This window comes from Rhinatrema bivittatum, chromosome 9 (assembly GCF_901001135.1).
Source record: "Rhinatrema bivittatum chromosome 9, aRhiBiv1.1, whole genome shotgun sequence".
NCBI classification, from domain to species: domain Eukaryota; kingdom Metazoa; phylum Chordata; class Amphibia; order Gymnophiona; family Rhinatrematidae; genus Rhinatrema; species Rhinatrema bivittatum.
In genome coordinates this window covers 185,017,316-185,039,790 of record NC_042623.1, presented here as the reverse complement: position 1 = coordinate 185,039,790, position 22,475 = coordinate 185,017,316, and the positions used below count along the sequence as shown (strand labels likewise).

The following is a 22,475-nucleotide window of genomic DNA, read 5'->3' as shown; positions in this document are numbered from 1 at the left end:
TTAAATTAAATGTAAACTGGCCAGAAGTGTGAGCCCAGAGATCCTGGAGTGTATAGTATAGTACAGATTATAGACCCCAGGTTGTATAGTATAGTATAGTATATAGAACCCAGGGGTATAGCATAGTAAAACCTATTTTACATACCATTTTACAATGGCATGTAAAACCTATTTTAAAGAAACCTTCCATGGACCCCTCCGATCTTCCCAATTTCCGCCATATCTCTAATCTGCCCCTTATAACAAAAATCGTAGAGAAATCAGTCAATCACCAACTATCAGACTATATGGACAAACATAATATTCTCTTTCACTCTCAATACGGGTTTCGCAAACACCACAGCACAGAGACACTGCTCATATCAATCTCTGACCATATCCTAAAAAGCCTAGATAAAGGTCTATCACACATCTTAATACTTCTTAATATCTCCTCCGCTTTGATACTGTCAACCACCATACACTACTAGAATGCCTCACTGATATCGGCATTTCAGGATCTGCTTTACAATGGTTCCAATCGAACCTGACGGAGAGACAATTCAGTGTGCAAATTGGAAATTGCATCTCCAAACCTATTACCCTAGCTCAAGGTGTACCCCAAGGCTCATCCCTCTCCTCTACACTTTTCAATATATACCTCCTCCCCCTCTGCCATCTCCTCTCAAAACTAGGCCTTCCGCATTTTATATATGCGGATGATGTGCAGATACTGATACCCGTAACGGACACAATACACAAAGCCATCGAAACTTGGAAATCCGCCCTCGCTGTCATCAGCAATCTGCTATCTAACAATTTCCTCGCACTCAACACTTGTAAAACAGAGCTCATCCTCATTTCACCCCACAGCATCAAACCTCCACTACCATCGATCAACGCTCCCCCTACTAATATCACCTTCCCCCAACACGTGCGCAGCCTCGGCATCACCCTATATAATCATTTTAACTTCAAAACATACATCAATGCCACCCTTAAAGACTGTTTCTTCAAACTGCATACACTGAAAAAACTCAAACCCCTTTTACACCTCAATGATTTTCATACTCTACTACAAGCCTTCATCCTTTCGAAAATTGACTACTGTAATGCTATGCTTTTGGGCTTACCTAAAAGCACCATCCAACCCCTCCAATATGCAGCAGCCCGTATCCTCACCAACACCCATAAAAGCGACCACATTATCCCTGTACTTAAACATCTGCATTGGTTACCCGTTACATCAAGAATTACATACAAATCTCTCACTCTAATCCACAAATCCCTTCACAACCAAAACATGCACTGGTTTAAAGAACATTTCACCTTTCACACCAATGATAGACCCACCAGAAAACAGTACCTGGCCACCCTGCATACCCCCCCTCACCCAAACTTACTAAGCTTTGCTCCACCAAAGAAAGTGGCCTTCTCCCTAGCAGGGCCTTCCCTTTGGAACAAGCTACCATCCTCACTCCGCCAAGAGTCATGCCCTAAAAAATTCAAGCAGAACCTTAAGACTTGGCTCTTCAAGCAAGCTTACACCTAACTGCACACCCTCTCTAATGCTGTCCCTGACGCCTCCTTACATCTACCACTGTATGACCTTCTGCGTTTTACTTACCCGCAATTCACTACCCATTGTAACATCTACAAATTCAAATCAAAGTACAATATGTCAGCATAACCTCTTGTAGCCCATGATAAGACAAGTTGCATTAACTCCTTTGCTATCGAAAATTTGTATATAATTTGTATATAATCTGTACATAGTTTCTCCCTATAAGAATGTTATGTTTAATATAGTCAACTATTACTCCCTGTCCCTTGACCTTTTCCTCCTCTCCCTCCTCCCCTAGTTCTTTCCCCCCTCCCCCCTTTAAATTTCCTTCAGTTCTTTGTTCACTGTAAAGCCTGTTGCTAATTTTTGTTCCTTATTAATCGATGAGATGTTCCCAAAGTTCATCGGTATATAAAAGCTGTTAAATAAATAGTATATAGGGCCCGGGTGTATAGCATAGTATATAGAACCCGGGGGGGGGGGGGGTTATAGTAAATATAGAGAGCCTGGAGTGTATAGTCCTCTCCATCTCTTGCTAATCATGGTAGAGACCTTGGACTGTATAGCAAAGAGTATCTAGACCCCAGGGTATAGTTTATAGCGCCCAAGGTATATAGCATAGTATATATACTCCAGGGTACATAATACAGTATACAGACCCCAGAGTATATAGTGTAGTATATAGAGCCCGGGGTGTATAGTGTATAGAGCTTGGGGAGTATAATATAGTATATGGAGCCCAGAGTGCATTCTCCTCTCCATTTCTTGCTAACCATAAGAACATAAGAAATTGCCACACTGTGTCAGACCAAGGGTCCATCAAGCCCAGCATCCTGTGTCCAATAGTGACCAAAATGTCATAATGCCTCTGTATCGCTCCATGGTGAGACTGCACCTTGAATACTGTGTACACTTCTGGTCACCGCATCTCAAAAAAGATATAATTGCGATGGAGAAGGTACAGAGAAGGGCGACCAAAATGAAAAAGGGGATGGAACAGCTCCCCTATGAGGAAAGACTAAAGAGGTTAGGACTTTTCAGCTTGGAGAAGAGACGACTGAGGGGGATATGATAGAGGTCTTTAAGATCATGAGAGGTCTTGAAGAGTAGATGTGAATCAGTTATTTACACTTTCGGATAATAGAAGGACTAGGGGGGCATTCCATGAAGTTAGCAAGTAGCACATTTAAGACTAATCGGAAAAAATTCTTTTTCACTCAACACACAATTAATTTGTTGCCAGAGGATGTGGTTAGTGCAGTTAGTGTAGCTGGGTTCAAAAAGGTTTGGATAAGTTTTTGGAGGAGAAGTCAATTAACTGCTATTAATCAAGTTATTTGAATCAAGGTATATAGTATAGTATAGTATAGTATATAGATCCCAGGGTATATAGCATAGTATAGAAAGCCTGCGGTGCTATTAATTGCATCAGTAGCATGGGATCTTCTTGGTGTTTGGGTAATTTCCAGGTTCTTGTGGCCTGGTTTTGGCCTCTGTTGGAAACAGGATGCTGGGCTTGATGGACCCTTGGTCTGACCCAGCATGGCAATTTCTTATGTTTTTATGTTCTTATCCAGGCTACAGGTACCTGGCAAGTACCCAAAAACTAAGTATATCCGCTACTGATGCTAGTAATAGCAATGGCTATTATCTAAGTCAATTTGATTAATAGCAGGTAATGAACTTCTTCAAGAAAGTATCCAAAACTTTTTTAAAACCAGCTACACTAACTGCACTAACCACATCCCCTGGCAACAAATTCCAGTGTTTAATTGTGCGTTGAGCGAAAAATAATTTTCTCCGATTAGTTTTAAATGTGCCCCATGCTAACTTCATGGAGTGCCCCCTAGTCTTTCTATCATCTGAAAGAGTAAATAACCAATTCACATTTGTCCATTCTAGACCTTTCATGATTTTAAAAACCTCAATCATATCCCCCCTCAGCCGTCTCTTCTCTAAGCTGAAACGTCCTAACCTCTTCAGCCTTTCCTCATAGGGGAGCTGTTCCATCCCTTTTATCATTTTGGTTGCCCATCTCTGTACCTTCTCCATCACAACTATATGTTTTGAGATGCGGCGACCAGAATTGTACCCAGTATTCAAGGTGAGGTCTCACCATGGAGCGATACAGAGGCATTATGACATTTTCCGTTTTATTAACCATTCCCTTCCTAATAATTCCTAACATTCTGTTTGCTTTTTTGACTGCTGCAGCACACTGAGTTGATGATTTCAAAGTATTATCCACTATGACGCCTAGATCTCTTTCCTGGGCGGTATCTACAGCATGTGTTATTTTTCCCTATATGCATCACATTTTACTTATCCACATTAAATTTCATCTGCCATTTGGTTGCCTAATTTTCCAGTCTCACAAGGTCCTCCTGCAATTTATCACTATATACCTCAGAGACCCTGAGGTGTATAATATAATATATGGATCTTGGAGTATATAGCATAGTATATAGAACCTAGAGTGTATAGTATACACCCCAGGCTCTATATACTATACTATACACCCTGGACTCTATATACTATACACCCCAGTGTCTATATACTTTGCTATACACCCCAAGGTCTCTGACCCAGGGATGTATATAGAGACTGGAGTATATAGTATAGTATATAGTGCTTGGAGTGTATTTTATTATATAGAATATAGACCCTGATGTGTATAGTATACTATAAAGAGCCTGGGGTGCATAGTGCATAGACCCTGGGGAATATAGTATAATAATTAGAACCCAGGGTATATAGTATAGTATAGCATAGTATATAAATCCTGGGGTGTATAGCATAGTATATAGAGCCTGGGGTGTATAGTGCTCTCCTTCTCTTGCTAACATGTCAGACCTTGGGGTGGATAGAATAGTATAGTATATAGACCCCAGGTTATACAGTATAGTATATGGACCCAGGGTGTATAGTATAATATATAGAACCCGGGATGTATAGTATATAGAGCCATGGAGTATAGTATAGTATATAGAGCCCAGTGTATTGTCTTCTCCATTTATTGCTAACCATGTCAGAGCCCTGGGGTGTATAGAATAGTATATAGAGACTAGAGTGTATAGTATACACCCCAGGCTCTATATACTAAACTATACTATACTATACACCCCGGACTCTACATACTAGACACCTCGGTGTCTATATACTTTGCTATATACCCCAGGGTCTCTGACATGGTTAACAGGAGGTGAAGAGGACTATAGTAATTTATAGTATAGTATAATCAGAGCCAAGAGTGTATAGTATAGTGTATTTAGAGCCTGGGGTATATAGTCCTCTCCATCTCTTGCTAACCATGTCAGAGACCCTGGGGTGTATATTATATTATATAGAGCCCAGGTATATATTATATTATATAGACTCTAGGATATATAGTATAGTATATAGATTCTGATGTGTATAGTATAGTATATAGAACCTGGGGTGTATAATATACTGTACAGTCCCTGGGATTTATAGTATAGTATATAGAGTCTGGGGTATATAGCATAGTATTTAGACCCCAAGGTGTATAGTATATAGACCCTGGATGTATAGCATAGTATAGAGAGCCTGGGATCTATAGCATTGTATAGAGACCGGGGTGTATATTATAGTAATTAGACCCCCAGGGTGTATAGCACAGTATATAGAACCCAGGGTATATTGCATATTATATAGATCCCCGAGGTGTATAGTATAGTATAGACCCCAGGGTACATAGTATAATATATAAAGCCCAGGTTTTATAGCATATATAGAGAGCGTGGGGTGTATAACATAGAAACATAGAAATGATGGCAGAAAAAGACCAATCGGCCCATCCAGTCTGCCCAGCAAGCTCCCTCACTTATCTGTTTCACCAACCACCAAATTCAGGGCCCTTGTTGGTAACTGTTTGATTCAAATTTCCTGCCACCCCCTGGGTGTATAATGTATAGACCCCAGGGTATATAGTATAGTATAGTATATAGACCCTGGGGTATATAGCATAGTATAGAGGGCCCAGGGTGTATAGCATAGTATATAGAGCCTGGGATATATAGTATAGTATAGTATATACAGCCCAGGGTGTAAGCACAGTATAGAGGGCCCGGGGTGTATAGTATAGTTTAAAGAGCCTGGTTTGTATAGCATAGTATAGAGAGCCCAATGTATATGGTATAGTATATAGATCCCAGGGTATATAGCATAGTGTATATAGACCCTGGGGTATATAGCATAGTATAGAGAGCCCAAGCTATATAGTATAGTATATAGATCCCAGGGTATATAGTATAGTATAGAAAGCCTGCGGTGTATAGTATAGTATATAGAGCCTGGGGTGTATAGCATAATTAGAGTTCGTGGTGTATTGCATATAGAGAGCCCAGGGTGTATAGTATAGTATAGAGAGTCTGAGGTGTATAGCATAGTATAGAGAGCCCAGGGTGAATATTATAGTATATAGACCCCAGGGTGTATAGTATAGTATATAGTAGAGTATATAGAGCCCAAGGTGTATAGTATAGTATATAGACCTCAGGGTGTACAGTATAGTATATAGTAGAGTATATAGAGCCCAAGGTGTATAGTATAGTATAGAGAGCCCAGGGTGTATAGTATAGTATAGAGAGTCTGGGGTGTATTGCATAGTATAGAGAGTCTGAGGTGTATTGCATAGTATAGAAAGCCTGCAGTGTATAGTATATAGATCCCAGGGTATATAGCATAGATTAGAGTTTGTGGTGTATTGCATATAGAGAGCCCAGGATGTATAGTATAGTATAGAGAGTCCAGGGTGTATTGCATAGTATATAGACCCCAGGGTGTACAGTATAGTATAAAGAACCCAAGGTGTATAGTCGTCTTCATCCATTGCTAACCATGTCATAGGCTCCCCATGTCCCTTTTGTGGGAATTTTCCTTTGTCCACTCTTTCCTTCTTCGCCAGAAGGTGCAGTAATTTGGATCATTTATTCTACTCTAGGAGCATTTTTGTTTTAAAGCTGAGCTGACGGGTCCCATAACATGAAGCTCACTCTAGGCCGCCTTCCTGAGCACCACATATCATGTTAGGTATTAGCCGACTGACGGTCACTCTGTGGACTTCCAGTGGTACCGTTGATGAAAGTGTTGGCTGGCACACTCCCCCCCCATGTTTGCCCTCTCAATGAAAGAGATTGCCTTGTGTGGTCACTGCGCTCTGCCTTGGAGCAGGGAGGTTCGGTGGTATGGGGGAGGGGGGTGCAGTGGCTATTCTGTCACTGGATATGGACGTATTCTGTAAGCTGGGAAGAGGTTACCCTATTGCTCTGTGCTCTCTGTCCCTCTGGTAGGCTTTGTGGTCGGACAGTCTGGTCTATATGAGACGCTGGGCATGCTGGCAGTGGCTTACACCATCATCGCCATGGCAGTGCTTTCACTCTGTGCCATCTCCGCCAATGATGCCCTGGACTCTGGGGGAGTGTACTGTATCCTTTACAATAACATTTCAGCAGTGCAAGGTACACCACAGGTGTATGGAAGCTGTGGTAGAACAACAACTTAAAAATATTATTTCGCTAGACAGAACAATTTGTGAAATAATTTATGGAACCACAGATTAATGGTGATACCATTCTGTTGGTCCAACTTAATACATTTCAGGCGCTAACATCCCCTTCTCCGGGACCGAAGAGTGTGAGCAGAAGATGACATTGTCCAAAAATAAAAGTAAATCTTAAAATATATTGCATGGTGGTTTTGAAGGGGTTAAGGGCTTGGCTGGGGTGTGGGATAATATGTTAGAGTGAAAAAACCCCAAGTTAGTTAGTTAATGTATTTGATTAATTGCATATTTTCCCTAGGAAACCCAATGCGATGTACATCAAGATACGAATAAAAATTAATAATCGTAAGAGTCTAAAAATAAAACAAAATAAAACTAAGTTAAACATTAAAACAGCAAGGTATAAAACATACACTATAATTCAGCACATAACACAAAACTATTTTATACAATAAGAACAAACGTGAACCTATTAGATGTTTTAGGTCAATTGAAGTCATCATTCTAATTAATGTATGATAAATTGTTCAAACTGTAAAAACAGAAACTGGTGTGCAACCAATAAAATCAACCAGGTTTTAGGGGATATAAGACCTAATTAAATTCTCAAAGGCCTTAAGGAAAAGGCGAGTCTTGAGGTATTTCTTAAATTTACTGAACTCTTTCTGTAACTGTGAAAAGGAATTCCCAAGGTTGTGAGTTAAAGAGGAAAAAAACGTCCACCCTCTATCTGTTCTCATCTCATCTCCCTTAAAGATGGAATTCGTAATAGCTCATGCTGAGGTGATCTCAAATATGGCTGCCAAAGACCAGCAAGATATGGTGGACTTCCCCAACATGCAGCCGGTAAGGTAAGGCATCCTATTTTGAACTGTGTGCCCAAGGAAACCGGCAGCCAGTGCAGTTCCTTTGTCCTTGCATGTCTGTTCTGATCAACGTATCTTCAGATGTCTTACATTTCCAGATTGTTCTGAATTTCCCCTTTGGGTGTCCTGATGATAGGGTCCGTGATGTAGTGGTCTGCTCCTGAGAAGTGCTCCCCTACGGAGGTCTTCCCGATGTTTGATCTTGTCGGTGCAAGTTCCAGCTTGCCTCACCCATAGAGCGTCCTTCTTGACGTTGTCCTCATTGAATAGTATAGACTACTTTACATGAGCAGCATGGGTAGGATGAAGGATCTCTCTGATGTCTGGGGGCCCCGTAGACACAGAATGGGAGAAAAGCCATAGGAAATGAGGCCCGTAGTTTGTAGCTTGCTATATCGCAGGAATTTCTACCATTCTCTTCTTCCTGAGCTTCTCTAATAAGAGGATTATTTCATATTTGCAGAGGAAATAGAAGTAGATGATGTCTGGGTTGTAGCTCCCCCTCCCCCTCCCCTCTGTGGGAGTCTGAAATGGTGAAGTCCATGGAGTATAAAATCCTGTGCCACCATTTTTCAGTGTGGATTTCTGGTTATCCCCTTCAGGGGGCAGGATGCCTCTGTCCCTAATCTTGGTTTTGTTGTATGTTCCTTTGGGAAAAGACCCCTTAGGCTTCATGGGAGGAGGTCTGGAACAAGAAGGGGGAAAGGGTGCCTTGTGCAAACCTCCCCTAGCAAAATGGCACTAACTGCCAGAGCTCAAACAGTATCAATCCCACCCATGAAAATGTTGCATTCTGCGGCCCGCACTTCTGTCCTCCTCCTGCAGAGCCCTCCGCTGACCTGGCGCCAGCCTCCTCCTCTCAACACGGCAGCAGGCCGCACCATGGCCTGAGAGCACGCCACACAGTACTCCGTGGCAGGACGCCGCTGTTCCTGGCTGCGCTCCCCTCGGGGAGCATGCATGCTGACTGCCGGCAATTTAAAGGGCCAGCGGCAAGAGTCTGGCAGAGGCGCCTCCTAATGACATCGTAGCCTGCTCAGTATTTCAGGCCTTCCTGGATGTCCCTTCAACGCCTCGGCAATAGGTTGACTTCATTGGAGAAACGCTTTGCCTCTGCGATCCTTGTTCCTGATCCTTGGTTCCTGATTCCACTGTGTGTCTTTCCTGTGTCCTGTTTTTCATTCCTTGGCAATTTGGTTTGTCTTCTGAGTTCTTGTCTTCATGGTCAGTCTTTCCTTCGCTTGTCCAGTGTCTCGTCTTGCTCCTGTGGTTCTTCGTCCTCCTTCCTTCTCTTCATCCCTCGTCTCATCGGATTGGACTTTTGGCTTTGACCTCGGATCGGAGTTCTAGCTTTGGCTTTGGATTGGACTTCTGGCTTGACCTCAGATTGGACCTCAATGCTGTTTGACCTCCGCCTGACCACTGCCTTCTCACCGTTACTGATTGAACCACGACACTGAGTGAACTCACCTGTCACTGACCACAGCCTGAACCTGACTCCGCTTGCCTGTTCCCTGTCTCGACCTCTGGTTGCCCTGACTCTGCTTTCTCCATGCTGGCCTGCAGCCTCTTCTACGTGACAGATCTTCACCTCCACAGAGACTTGGGTGCCTGCGCTGGCACCTAAGGGGAACAAGGTCTGGAATTACTGAAGCTCCAGTTGGACTCTGCTTCAGGCAGCTCCACCTGCCAATGGTGGGGACCTGCAGGACTCTTCTCTGTAGATAGCGCCAACTCCCCCTCAGCCTAAGGGTCCACGCTCGCAACAGATTACTGAGGCCATGGATCCAGTGGATGCCTCGGGCCTTCAGGCCATCCAGGGCTTAGCACAGAAGATCCAGCAGCAGCAGCAGTTTCTTGAGCTCCATGGAATGACTCAGCGCCTCCCTGTATGCAGCTGCATTGTCGGCCGCCTCTTCTCCTCCTGCTGCCATTGCCACTCCTCTAGTTGTACCTGTGCTGCCCATGATTCAGCTACTGGCACCACCCTGGTACGCTAGGGATCCAAAACAATCCCGAGGGTTCTTAACCAGTGCTTCATGGACTTCTTGCTCCAGCCGGCACTGTTTCCCAACGACTCGGTCAATACTACCTTCGTGCTCTCCCTACTGGAATGTAAGGCCCTGGCCTGGGCCTCATCATTATGAGAATGGGGGGATCCTCTTCTCCAGTGTCTTCAGAAATTTGTCAAGCCTTCAAGCTTGTCTTCTACGAACCCAGATGGAAGTCCACGGTGGGTTTGGATCTTCTGCACCTGCGTCAAGGTAAAATTTCAGACCATGGCCACAGAGCTAAACTGGGGGGGAGGATAGCCTCCATAGTCTATTCATGGAGGGACTGTTGCCACGGGTCAAGGATGAGTTGACCGCCTGCAAGCTCCCAGAATCCCTGGATGGCTTTATTTAATTTAGCCGGAAGAATCTGCCGTCACCTCCAGCCACAGGCTCGGGAGCTCCGCTGGATGCTCGGGAGCTCATGCTGGATCCTCAATTTCAGTGCCCTCTTTCTCCTGTTCCAATGGCAGCACCAGCCCAAGCACACCTGGAAGAACCGATGCAGCTCAGCCGGGGCCCCCTCACCCCTGAAGAAAGGCTCCGTCAACATCAGTAGGGGACTATGCTTCTAACTGTGCTGGGACAGGGCACCCGATGGCACCCTGTCCACTAAAGCCAGGAAACCAACTAGCCCAGGATCTGGTGGGGAGGTGATTTTAGGCTTCATAACTTCTGCTCCTCAACTATCGCTCCCGGTGACTATCGCTGTGAATAAGCAAGAATTTCCTACCCAGGCCCTGGTGGACCTGATGACGGGGGGGGGGGGGGGGATTTCATAATGAAAGCCTTCATGACCACTTGCAGCTTCTCATGGTTACCAGAGAGAGACACCCTTAGTCATCTCCTCGATTCACATGGATCCTCTTCCCGGCCAGATCACCCTAGCCATGGCTTGCTACACGTAGAGAGCATGGTCTTTCGTATCATCGATAAGGCAGTACGTCCCAGTGTGCTGGGCCTGCCCTGGTTGTAACTTCTCCACACTTTGACTGGGGGTCTTTACAGCTGACCAGCTGAGGCTCTCATTGCCACAGCTCGTTCCTGCAACATGTTGAATCACCACCTCTCTTGCCCCTGGTAGACGACCCTAGTAGGGCTGCCAGCACAGTACTCCAATTACACCGACCAAAAAAGGAGGCTATCACTCTGCCTTCCCAAAGGGTGTACAACTGTACCATCGATCTGCTACCCAACACTGAACCACCTCTTGGGAGAGTATATCCTTTATCTGCTCCGGAGACGAAAGCGGGGACTACAGTCTAATTTGGATCAAACACGGAGATGAATTGAAGATGGCATTCAGTACGTGAGATGGGCACTGTGAGAATTTAGTAATGTCCTTTGGTTTATGTAATGCCCCCCGCCATATTTCAGAATAATGATGAATTAATCTTCAGAGACCTCCTCTACGTCTGTGTCATCGTGCACCTCGATGATATTCTCATCTTTTCTAAGGATCTCAGCTCCCACCGCCAGGATGTTCACCTAGTCCTCCAGAGGCTATGCGATAAAAACTGTATGCGAAGTTAGAGAAATGCCTTTCAAAATGTTGCCGCCTGAGGCCACCACCTCACTCTGCTTCATGAATTATTTTATTTATTTATTTATACTTTTTTATACCGACTTTCATGAAAAAATATCATATCAAATCGGTTTACAAGGAACAGTGTGATAAAACCTTAACAAAAACAAAGTTGCAGGAAAGTTACAAGAAAACAGGGGTAATGGGGCTAAGGAGTAGGAAACGCTAGAAGCGGAAGGAGTAACTCAGTAACAATAACAGTGCAGTAACAGTGATTTTGCTGAAGCTTGTCTAGTTACAAGACTAATATCCGTGACGTATTCCATGACCTAGTTAGTGCTGGTTTAGTTATGGGAAGGCTTGTCGAAACAGCCAGGTTTTAAGTTTTTTCTTGAATGTCTGAGATCCGGGGGGATGGCATTCCATATGGTTGGTCCCGCTGTCGAGAAGGCCCGTTCTCTAGTGGTTGTTAGATGGGTGGATTTAGTGGAGGCGGCATGTAGGGATCCTTTGTATGCTTCCCTGATAGGTGTAGAAGATGTGTGGAGTCTGAGTGGGAGTTGCAGGTCGATGAGGACCTGGTGGTGAATAGTTTTGTGAATGATATTAAGGGCTTTGTGCATGACTCTAAAGCTTATAGGCAGCCAATGCAAATCTCTGAGGATGGGTGTAATATGCTCTCTTCTGTTGGTGTTTGTAAGGATTCTAGCGGCCGCATTCTGGAGCATTTGAAGTGGTTTGGTGGAGGAGGAGGGGAGACCAAGCAGAATGGAATTGCAGTAGTCAATCTTAGAGAACAGAATGGCTTGGAGAACCAATCTGAAGTCTTGAAAGTGCAGGAGTGGTTTGAGTTGTTTGAGTACCTGTAATTTGTAGAAGCAATCCTTGGTGGTTTGGTTGATGAACTTCTTGAAGTTCAAATGGTTGTCGATTACTACTCCAAGATCTCTTACTTGTGTGATTAGAGTATTGGGTTGGGTTGGTTGAGGTGTATCACTGTGTTCAGGTGATATAAGGAGGAGTTCCGTTTTGGCCGCATTGAGTACCAGGTTTAGGCTGGAGAGGAAGAGATTGATAGCTTAAAGGCAGTTGTCCCAGTACTTAAGTGTTTTTGTAAGGGATTCGGTTATAGGGATTAGAATTTGAACATCGTCGGCGTAGAGATAATGTTTCAACCCTAGATCTGGTAGCAGTTGGCAGAGGGGAAGGAGGTATATGTTGAAGAGGGTTGGAGACAGGGAGAAGACCTGAGGAACTCCTAGTGAGGGATTGATGAGTGGAGATTCTTTGTTAACTTTGACTTTATAACCTCTACTGGTGAGAAAGGAGTCAAACCATCTGAGGGCCGTTCCTGTTATCCCTATGTCGGATAGTCTATTCAGGAGGATGGAGTGGTTCACCGTGTCGAAGGCCACCGAGATGTCGAGGAGCACTAGCAGGAAGGAGGTCCCCCTATCTAGACCAATAATGAGGTGGTCTGTGAGGGAGATGAGTAGGGTTTCTGTGCTTAGGGATTTCCGGAATCCGTATTGAGAGTTGTGAAGTATATTGTGGTTTTCGAGATAGTTTGAGAGTTGAGCATTGACTACTTTTTCCATTACCTTAGCAACAAAAGGTAGATTGGAGATAGGGCGGAAGTTGTTGGGGTCTTTTGTGTCTAAGTTCGGTTTCTTAAGAAGTGGTTTGAGAGTGGCGAGTTTTAGCACCTCTGGGAAAATTCTTTGTGACAAAGAGCAATTAATTATTAGGGATGTGAATCGTTTTTTGACGATTTAAAATATCGTCCGATATATTTTAAATCGTCAAAAATCGTTAGAAGCGCGATACAATAGGAATTCCCCCGACTTATCGTCAAAAATCGTAAATCGGGGAAAGGGGGAGGGGAAGGGGGAGGGCGGAAAAACCGGCACACTAAAACAACCCTAAAACCCACCCCGACCCTTTAAAATAAATCCCCCACCCTCCCGAACCCCCCCAAAATGGGGGGGGGGTTTGGGAGGTCATGGTGTGATCTTTTACTCTTGGGCCTGCGGTGCGTTGTAGAAATGGCGCCGGTGCTACCTTTGCCCTGACAGGTCAAAGGTAGCGCCGGCGCCATTTTGTTTTTTGTCCCCCGACGTCAGGAGCGTAGGAGATCGCTCCCGGACCCCCGCTGGACCCCCAGGGACTTTTGGCCAGCTTGGGGGGGCCTCCTGACCCCCACAAGACTTGCCAAAAGTCCAGCGGGGGTCCGGGAGCGACCTCCTGCAGTCGAATCGTTTTGCCGTACAGCCGGCGCCATTTTGCGCAAAATGGCGCCGGCCGTACGGCAAAATGATTCGACCGGGAGGTGGAAGGTGGGTTTTAGGGTTGATTTAGTGTGCCGGTTTTTCCGCCCTCCCCCTTCCCCTTTCCCCGATTTACGATTTTTGACGATAAGTCGGGGGAATTCCTATTGTATCGCGCTTCTAACGATTTTTGACGATTTAAAATATATCGGACGATATTTTAAATCGTCAAAAAACGATTCACATCCCTAATAATTAATTGCTCTTTGTCACAAAGAATTTTCCCAGAGGTGCTAAAACTCGCCACTCTCAAACCACTTCTTAAGAAACCGAACTTAGACACAAAAGACCCCAACAACTTCCGCCCTATCTCCAATCTACCTTTTGTTGCTAAGGTAATGGAAAAAGTAGTCAATGCTCAACTCTGGACCCGCTGGACTTTTGGCAAGTCTTGTGGGGGTCAGGAGGCCCCCCCAAGCTGGCCAAAAGTCCCTGGGGGTCCAGCGGGGGTCCGGGAGCGATCTCCTACGCTCCTGACGTCGGGGGACAAAAAACAAAATGGCGCCGGCGCTACCTTTGACCTGTCATATGACAGGGCAAAGGTAGCGCCGGCGCCATTTCTACAATGCACCGCAGGCCTGAGAGTAAAAGATCACACCGGGACTCCCGCTCTGGACCCCAGGTAATTTAAGGCATTTTGGGGGGGTTCGGGAGGGTGGGGGATTTATTTTAAAGGGTCGGGGTGGGTTTTAGGGATGTTTTAGTGTGCCGGTTTTCCCGCCCTCCCCCGATTTACGCGATATTTACAAAAACAAAACCGTGACGATCCGATTCCCTCCCCCCCCCCAGCTGAAATCGATCGTTAAGACGATCAATCACATGATTCACATCTCTATTAATTATATCGGCCAGACATCTGGCGATAGTGTCTAGTACTAATAAGAGTAGTTTAGTCGGGATTTGGTCGGAAGGATGGGTAGAGGGTTTCATTCTTTTTAGAATGGTTTCTATTTCGATGGCAGATGTGGGTTCAAAAGATTCAAATGATGCTCCCATATATGAGAGGGAAGAAAAGGGGATGGGAGGAGTGGTAGAGCTGGTGTGTGTGTGTGTGTGTGTGGGGGGGGGGGGGCATGTTAGGAAATTGGAAATTTTGCTCTGGAAGAAGGCTGCCAGTTTGTTGGCTTTAGTTTGTGCTTGGTCGTCCGGGATGAGTGGAGTGGTGGTTTTAGTGAGTTCGGTTATGTATGAGAATAGTGCCTTAGCATCAAATACGAGGTCGTGTATTCTAAGAGCGTAGAGCATAGTGCCTTAGCATCAAATACAAGAGCATGTATTCTAAGAGCGTAGAAGTCTTTTTTTGTTCGTAGTGTTGAGTTCCTGTAAGAGTGGAGGGCGGATTTGTAGACCGCAAGTGTACTGGGGCAAGGGGTCTTACGCCATTGAACCACCCCTGACCACCAGCACAGGGATAGGAGATTGGAATCCTCCCATGCATACACCAAGAACTGCCACTGTGATACAGTTTGATAGCTGCCGCCAAAATTCAAATCATGCCTGTAATCTTCCTCTTCCTTCCCTTTTTTCACAGCTCCCCCTTTTTCCATCAACATTTATCCGACCCTCTTGGGTTTGAAGGCAGAGAGGGGCAAGCAAGTCACTAATCCAGTGCTGCTTACTTAAGGAATATGACTGGGGGGGGGGGGGGGGTGAGAGTGTGGTTTAATTCCATGGTTTATACCCATCTGTAGCCTTACTGAGACCCTCACACGCAGCTCTACCAATGCTCCTCACTCCTGCCCTGCAGCACCTCCTGCTATTACAGTACTGAGACCCTCACACACAGCTCTGCCAATGCACCTCACTCCTGCCCTGCAGCACCTCCTGCCATTCCAGTTCTGAGACCCTCACACACAGCTCTGCCAATGCACCTCACTCCTGCCCTGCAGCACCTCCTGCCATTCCAGTACTGAGACCCTCACACACACAGCTCTGCCAATGCACCTCATTCCTGCCCTGCAGCATCACCTGCTATTCCAGTACTGAGACCCTCACACACAGCTCTGCCAATGCTCTTCACCCCTGCCCTGCAGCACCCCCTGCTATTCCAGTACTGAGACCCTCACACACAGTTCTGCCAATGCACCTCACTCCTGCCCTGCAGCACCTCCTGCCATTCCAGTTCTGAGACCCTCACACACACACACAGCTCTGCCAATGCACCTCACTCCTGCCCTGCAGCATCTCCTGCCATTCCAGTTCTGAGACCCTCACACACACACACAGCTCTGCCAATGCACCTCACTCCTGCCCTGCAGCACCTCCTGCCATTCGAGTTCTGAGACCCTCACACACAGCTCTGCCAATGCACCTCACTCCTGCCCTGCAGCACCTCCTGCTATTCCAGTTCTGAGACCCTCACACACAGCTCTGCCAATGCACATCACTCCTGCCCTGCAGCACCCCCTGCTATTCCAGTACTGAGATCTTCACACACAGCTCTGCCAATGCACCTCACTCCTGCCCTGCAGCACCCCTGCTATTCCAGTACTGAGACCCTCACACACAGCTCTGCCAATGCACCTCACTCCTGCCTTGCAGCACCTCCTGCTATTCCAGTTCTGAGACCCTCACACACAGCTCTGCCAATGCACCTCACTCCTGCCCTGTAGCACCTCCTGCTATTCCAGTTCTGAGACCCTCACACACAGCTCTGCCAATGCACCTCACTCCTGCCCTGCAGCACCTCCTGCTATTCCAGTACTGAGACCCTCACACACAGCTCTGCCAATGCACCTCACTCCTGCCCTGCAGCACCTCCTGCTATTCCAGTACTGAGACCCTCACACACAGCTCTGCCAATGCACCTCACTCCTGCCTTGCAGCACCTCCTGCTATTCCAGTTCTGAGACCCTCACACACAGCTCTGCCAATGCACCTCACTCCTGCCCTGTAGCACCTCCTGCTATTCCAGTTCTGAGACCCTCACACACAGCTCTGCCAATGCACCTCACTCCTGCCCTGCAGCACCTCCTGCTATTCCAGTACTGAGACCCTCACACACAGCTCTGCCAATGTACCTCACTCCTGCCTTATTGCACCCTGTAGCACAGTGTAAGCAGTCTGGACTCTGGCTGTTCTTCCACAGAGTTTTATTATTTACAAGCAAATAAACAAACAGAAGCCTGCTTACCTCAGCATGCTGGAAACAGAAATGCAGAAGTTCACACATAACTAGTTTTATCATAGTTCATTCTTGCTTTCTTCTACTCTCACCTGGGACCCTCCTCTTTCCTTCTGGCCCTTGGTGTCTTACCCTCTCCCCAGGTGACCAGGATTCCTGTGGGTGTCTTAAGGTGGAGCAGACTAAATGCATGGCCCTGGACTTTTAAGGAGGGTCTAACATGCACTCCTTTACAACGCCCCCTGCTAGTCCACTGCTGAGACCTTGTCTCTCTGCTAAGTACAGGTTGTAATTCATTAGTTTTGCAGCTCTGCTCGTGTATGTCAAAACCAATCCTCACAACTTTAAGTTTTTAAAGTCCTTGGCTGAAATTTAGGTAAGGCGACCCCAAAATCGGCCCCTTACTAGCAGCGACTGGTTGGTATGGCATTTGTGGCCTCAGCAGGTCATCCTACCAGCAGTGCGTCGGGAGTTCCCCATCCAGACCTTGCCCAGATAGCTTGGCGTTAGTGCATTGTAGGTGATTTGGTGTGCAAAGGGTGGTAGCAGTGTAAAATCCTCTGCACCCATGTGACTCGAGTGGACACAGTGAGAGGATTGTGGGAACTGGAGTCCCGGGTGGCTTGGAGCTTTCTCTCCTAGGAAAGATCTAGAGGAGTCTCGAAGAAGGATTCTAAGCTGGGAGTTTCTGGAAGCTTAGATGGAGTGGAAAAGATCCTGAGGAGAAGGGGGGGATTCCCTGGATGTTGGGGACGAGTGTACCGGGAATGCCAGAGGAGTGGCAGCTTTGCCTGGGAATGTCCACCAGAGTCAGAAAATCTGATTCAACTACAGTGAGCCAGACTCGAGAGACAGGACAAAAAAAGAAAGGAAAAAAAAAATTCAGCTACCAGGCAGGAGTGGGGGAGCCCAGAATGGAAGGGGTGCACATCCAGAAGAGCTGGCCTATGTTGAGAAGGGAACTGCGATTCCATAGGTGTGCTGTGGATTTTGTTGCACTACTGGTGCATTGTCCTGAAGTGGGCCAGAGGATGGGACTCGGTTTTAGTTCAGTAAAGAACTTTTGCTTTGAACAGCAGCACAGGTAGGGATGGTCATCTTTTTGAGGACTGGACTGGTGAGCAGGAATAGCCCTGCACAGGAACCCCAAGAGGTCCACGGCCCTCCCCATGGACCCCCTGTGCTTAGGACCAGAACAGAACTGGGGCTACATTTTAGGAAACGCCAAAGCTGTGATGTTTCTAATTGAATGCATTGTGCATTGTACAAATACAGCGCAGGATTTGTGACACAGTGCAGGAAGCAGAAATTGCCTTGTTTTTAAAAAGCAACATGTTCTCCTGAAATCCCCCTGAGACTCACCTGAAAAGAAACAGTGTTTAGCGTGATAAATTCTCTCCGCTGGTTCCAGAGGAGGGCTACGCGTGTTGGGGTGACAGGAATTGGTGCTTGGAGTATTCCTGGCGTTTTGAGAAGGAGAGCGAGTCTGCCAGCACATCAGCAGTGGAGGCAGGGGTCGGGAAGGTAACTCTGTCCAGCATGGCAGGGGCCGGGCACCTGCAGTGCAACCTCTGCCTAGCAGGGAGGACCACCAGGAGTGCATGCGGACTGGCTGGATTAGCTTCCTGGCAACGCCAGAGGTCTGGGCAGTAATTAACGCCGTGGAGCGCTTCGGAGGGGACACCCAGAGTCGGCTTAATGGCTTTTAGCATTTCCCAGGAACTTTTGAAAAAGAACCATCCCCCCTCCCTTCACAACACAAACACCAGAAAATAAAAAAAAATAGGAATTGATGCTTTCCTGCATGAACAGGGCTTCTTGACTATTGTGTTCTTCTCGTGGATAGTGGGTGGCCTAGTGGTTAGAACAAGGGAGCCAGAAGATAGGGGTTCAAATCTCGCTTCTGCCGCCTCGGATAAATCACGTTGTCTCTCATTTGTTTCGTAAGCTCTCAGGGGTTACCTGTCTGTAATTTGTTGTGCAAGCAGTTATTGAAGTCCTTCTCTGGTGCAGTGGAAGGATTTTAGACTACACTTGGTGACTTGGCTTTGAATGCCACCCGTGGCCCTGTTATACCACGGAGCAGGCTGCCGTGTGGGGGTCCATCCTGCCTCCATGCCTAGCTCTCTCTGCAGCCCTGCTGTACCATCCCACCCTGGTTCTGGAAGCCCGGTGCTGGTACAGGGTCAGATCTGCCGCGGTGTCGGTGAGACCTCCACCTGTGTGAGAAGAGGATCTTTAAATGTCGGCCTGGGTTTGGCTTCCTGATTTTTCATGACTTTTAAACTGGAAATATCTTACTTTGAAGAAAGTTGCTGGGACCTGGAGAGGAGCCTCCACGGCTCTCTGTTTGTTGCCTGTCAGAACGGCTTACCTTAATTTATTTATTGATAGATTGATTGATAAATAATGACACTGCATAATGACACTTCATTAAATGTTTTTTGATATTACGCACACAGCCGCCCCTGTTGTTGTTCCCCTATATATATATTATGTCACTCTCTGATGAAGCATTTCACTATTTGTTATTGTTGAATTGTTGACCTGTTCTATGTTTATTGTTCTATGTTCGATGTAACGCCATAGCCGCGACAGTTCTGTTCTATTGTAAACCGATATGATTTGATATCTTTGTTCAAGAATGTCGGTATAGAAAAATTCTAAATAAATAAATAGATGTAGATGTATATAATTTTTTTTTTTTTATCCTGGATCAAGACCCAGGAGCAGAGACCTAAATCAAGATGGCAGAATAAAAAAAAAAAACAATGCACGTGGTATTTCCTGGTTCTTGTATTGCACTTTTGCCAGGTGCATGCGGGAGAAGCCCCCCAGCATCGCAGAGAGGTGCAGCAGTGCCGCAGAACTGCAAGCTGCGTGCTAGATGCAGGTCTGGAAATCAAGGGGAAGGAGTCCCAAACGTTCTCCCTGCACGACCCGGATTGTTCCTTGCTCAGACTCCTGCGGAGTTGGGGGGGGGGGGGGGCCGGACTCAGCTCTCCTCATCCCACAGGGTGCTGTTGTGATAGATTGACCCCCCCCCCACCCCCTTCTTTTCCACTCGGCAGCCCCCCATTTACTGGAGCTAATACCAGAGATGAAAGGATCTCTGCCAGTCCCCAGAAACCAGCAGCCCAGCTGAGACCAAACTAATCCAGAGCAGAAGCCAGCTTGGTTTGTGCTGGATTATTTTTTTTGCACACCTGCAACCAGGTGGAAAGAAAGGACCAGCGGGGACTAAGCCGCACATTCGGCTTTCATTTGAAGCGGCTTTAGCAGCAAATCCCTGAAGATGCCTCTCTTGATCTCTGGAAGCCGGCCGGGGCTCTGGGCATTGCCGACTCGTTGTGCAGCATTTTCCTATATGGGGAGGTGGGGGGCTTCCCTCTCCACCTGTGCCACAGCAGGGAGAGCAGCCAAGGAGGAGACAGCCCAGGGAAGCAAAGCGGAGCTGGCATAGGGTGGGTGCAGCCGGTCGATGCATCCAGGGCTCCAGGCTGTCCCCGTGTTGATGGCGAGGGACTTTGCTGCTTTTCTGAACGTGATGAGCCACTTACAGCAGGAACACCCAGTCCCTAGCCAGGAAGAAAGCAGGAGAAAGGCAAGCTCCTTCCCCTGAGGTGTCAGCCAACACTTGCCCCTTTTATTTTAAGTTATTCCCGCTCTTGTGACTACTCAGCCACTTCAGTACATCCAGGGGCTGGAGGGATTTTCCTGCCCCCAGAGGGCTTCATTCACTAAAGGTTTTTTCTCCCGTTCTGAGTCGTTGGGGGGAAAATGCGGTGCAATGCAGGAAGTTTTGCCCTTGCTGTGGCCTGGGCCTTTTGCCTCCTTGCCCTTTTGATCTTCTCTTGGATATTTTTTTTTTGAGGCTGACATCACATCCCTTTGTACTTTCGCTCCTTCGACCTTTCCAGTTATTCAGAGCAGACCTTCCGCCAGATTTCCCCACATTTACTTGATGATTCTTCCCATCATGTAATGGATGGAGATTTAGTTCCAATTACTTAACAGGACGTAAGACGTTCCTAATCCTCATGCCTCTCTCCGGTAGTCTTCCTGGCAGTACTCAAGCTGGCTTTCTCTTCCCTAGTGTAGCGCGCCTGGGTCAGCGGTGAAAATGCTCTTCAATGCAATCTTAACGCCTCCTCTCGGGCGATGGATGTGAATCCATTTCCTTGGCGATGACGCACCTTCTTCTAGGTGAAAGAGACCTCTTTCCCCCGTATAAACAAAATCTGCGTCCCCGGGCCCTAGGGTTCTCGGTCAATAAAAATACAGACAAACCTCTTCATGAAAATGAGAAGCAGATGAGAGAGAAGAAGGGTGAAAAAAATACGTCCTTCTCTAGTAACAAATGGGCTACAAAAACTCTGGATGAAAGAGAGGTTTAAGACACACTTTTTCTGCTTCATTACCCAGATCTATGTGAAGAAGGTCCTCTGAGTTCTTTCTCCAGAAAAATAATCAAAGAAAAGGGAACTGCACAAGCAGGGCTGCCCGCCCCACAGCAGGGCAACTCAGGAAAAACTGAAGAGAGAATCCACACCTTATGATGGTGGCAGGAGCTTTATAAAGAGTCAAGCACACACCGCCTCTTTCTCTCACATGGGGGAGGTCAAACCCCAGCATCTATTCATTAGATCTCTCTGTACCTCCCTGTGATCTTGGTTCACTCCTTCTGGCAAAGGATCCTATGGTTCCTCACAGTTAATTCTGATCTGGGTCCTGTAGCAGAGCTCAACAGATTGCCATTGGTTCACTGATATTCAGCTAGCGACGCCAGTCGGGGAGGGTCAGATTAAAGCGATGAAGAACATTGATGCTTGCTTGCCAGCTTTAGCAACAGGTTCAGTCAGAACACATTGAAGTTGCATCCATTGAAGGGGACTTTGGGACAGCCCTAGTTTCACCAGAGAGAGAGGAGGCCTGTCACTTGCCTGGAGAGATACTGTTTTGAGTTAGGAAATTTGGCTGGATAATCTGAATTTGAGAACTCAGATATAAGCTATGGTACAATCAGCCTTCTTTCACTCCAAGAAAATTAGATAGCTGCAACCATTTTTTGAGTTGGCCGATCTTAAAATTGAAGTGCGTCACCTGATTACAAATAAACTCCGTTATTAGAATGGCATGCGCCAAGGTTTGACAGGCACCAGTTTGCGATGGCTTAAGCGACTTCAAAGTAATGCTACATGGTTGGTGGTGGGGGTTAAGACATATGATCATGTTTAGTCTGTGCATTCAGATTTATATTGTTTGCCTATAGAGAGTCTTTTGTTCAGTTTAAGGTTTTGACTTTAATGTTCAGATCTATCCTTCGGGGTTCACTGATTTTTTTTTTTTTTTTTAAATCTAGCCAAGGTGGTTAGATCCTATGAACTTTCTAAATCCTTCTGCTCTTCACAGAAAGCCCTCTTGATACTTCCTGGCCTCAAAGAGAGAAAATTTTCTGTTACTCGCTATATTCCATTTAGTTACTATGATCCCAAAATGCGAAATATTTATTTGC

The 22,475-nt window shown here is 46.4% G+C and overlaps 1 protein-coding gene across 1 annotated transcript in view; it reads left to right on the top strand.

The window, feature by feature from the left end:
• The window catches only part of LOC115099202 (solute carrier family 12 member 9-like), a 460,475-nt gene that overhangs the window by 23,809 nt on the left and 414,191 nt on the right, over positions 1–22,475 (top strand). Inside the window, exon 2 of the mRNA XM_029616633.1 lies at positions 6,856–6,990. Coding sequence (XP_029472493.1) covers positions 6,856–6,990 — 135 coding nt within the window. The remainder of the gene's footprint in view (positions 1–6,855; positions 6,991–22,475) is intronic.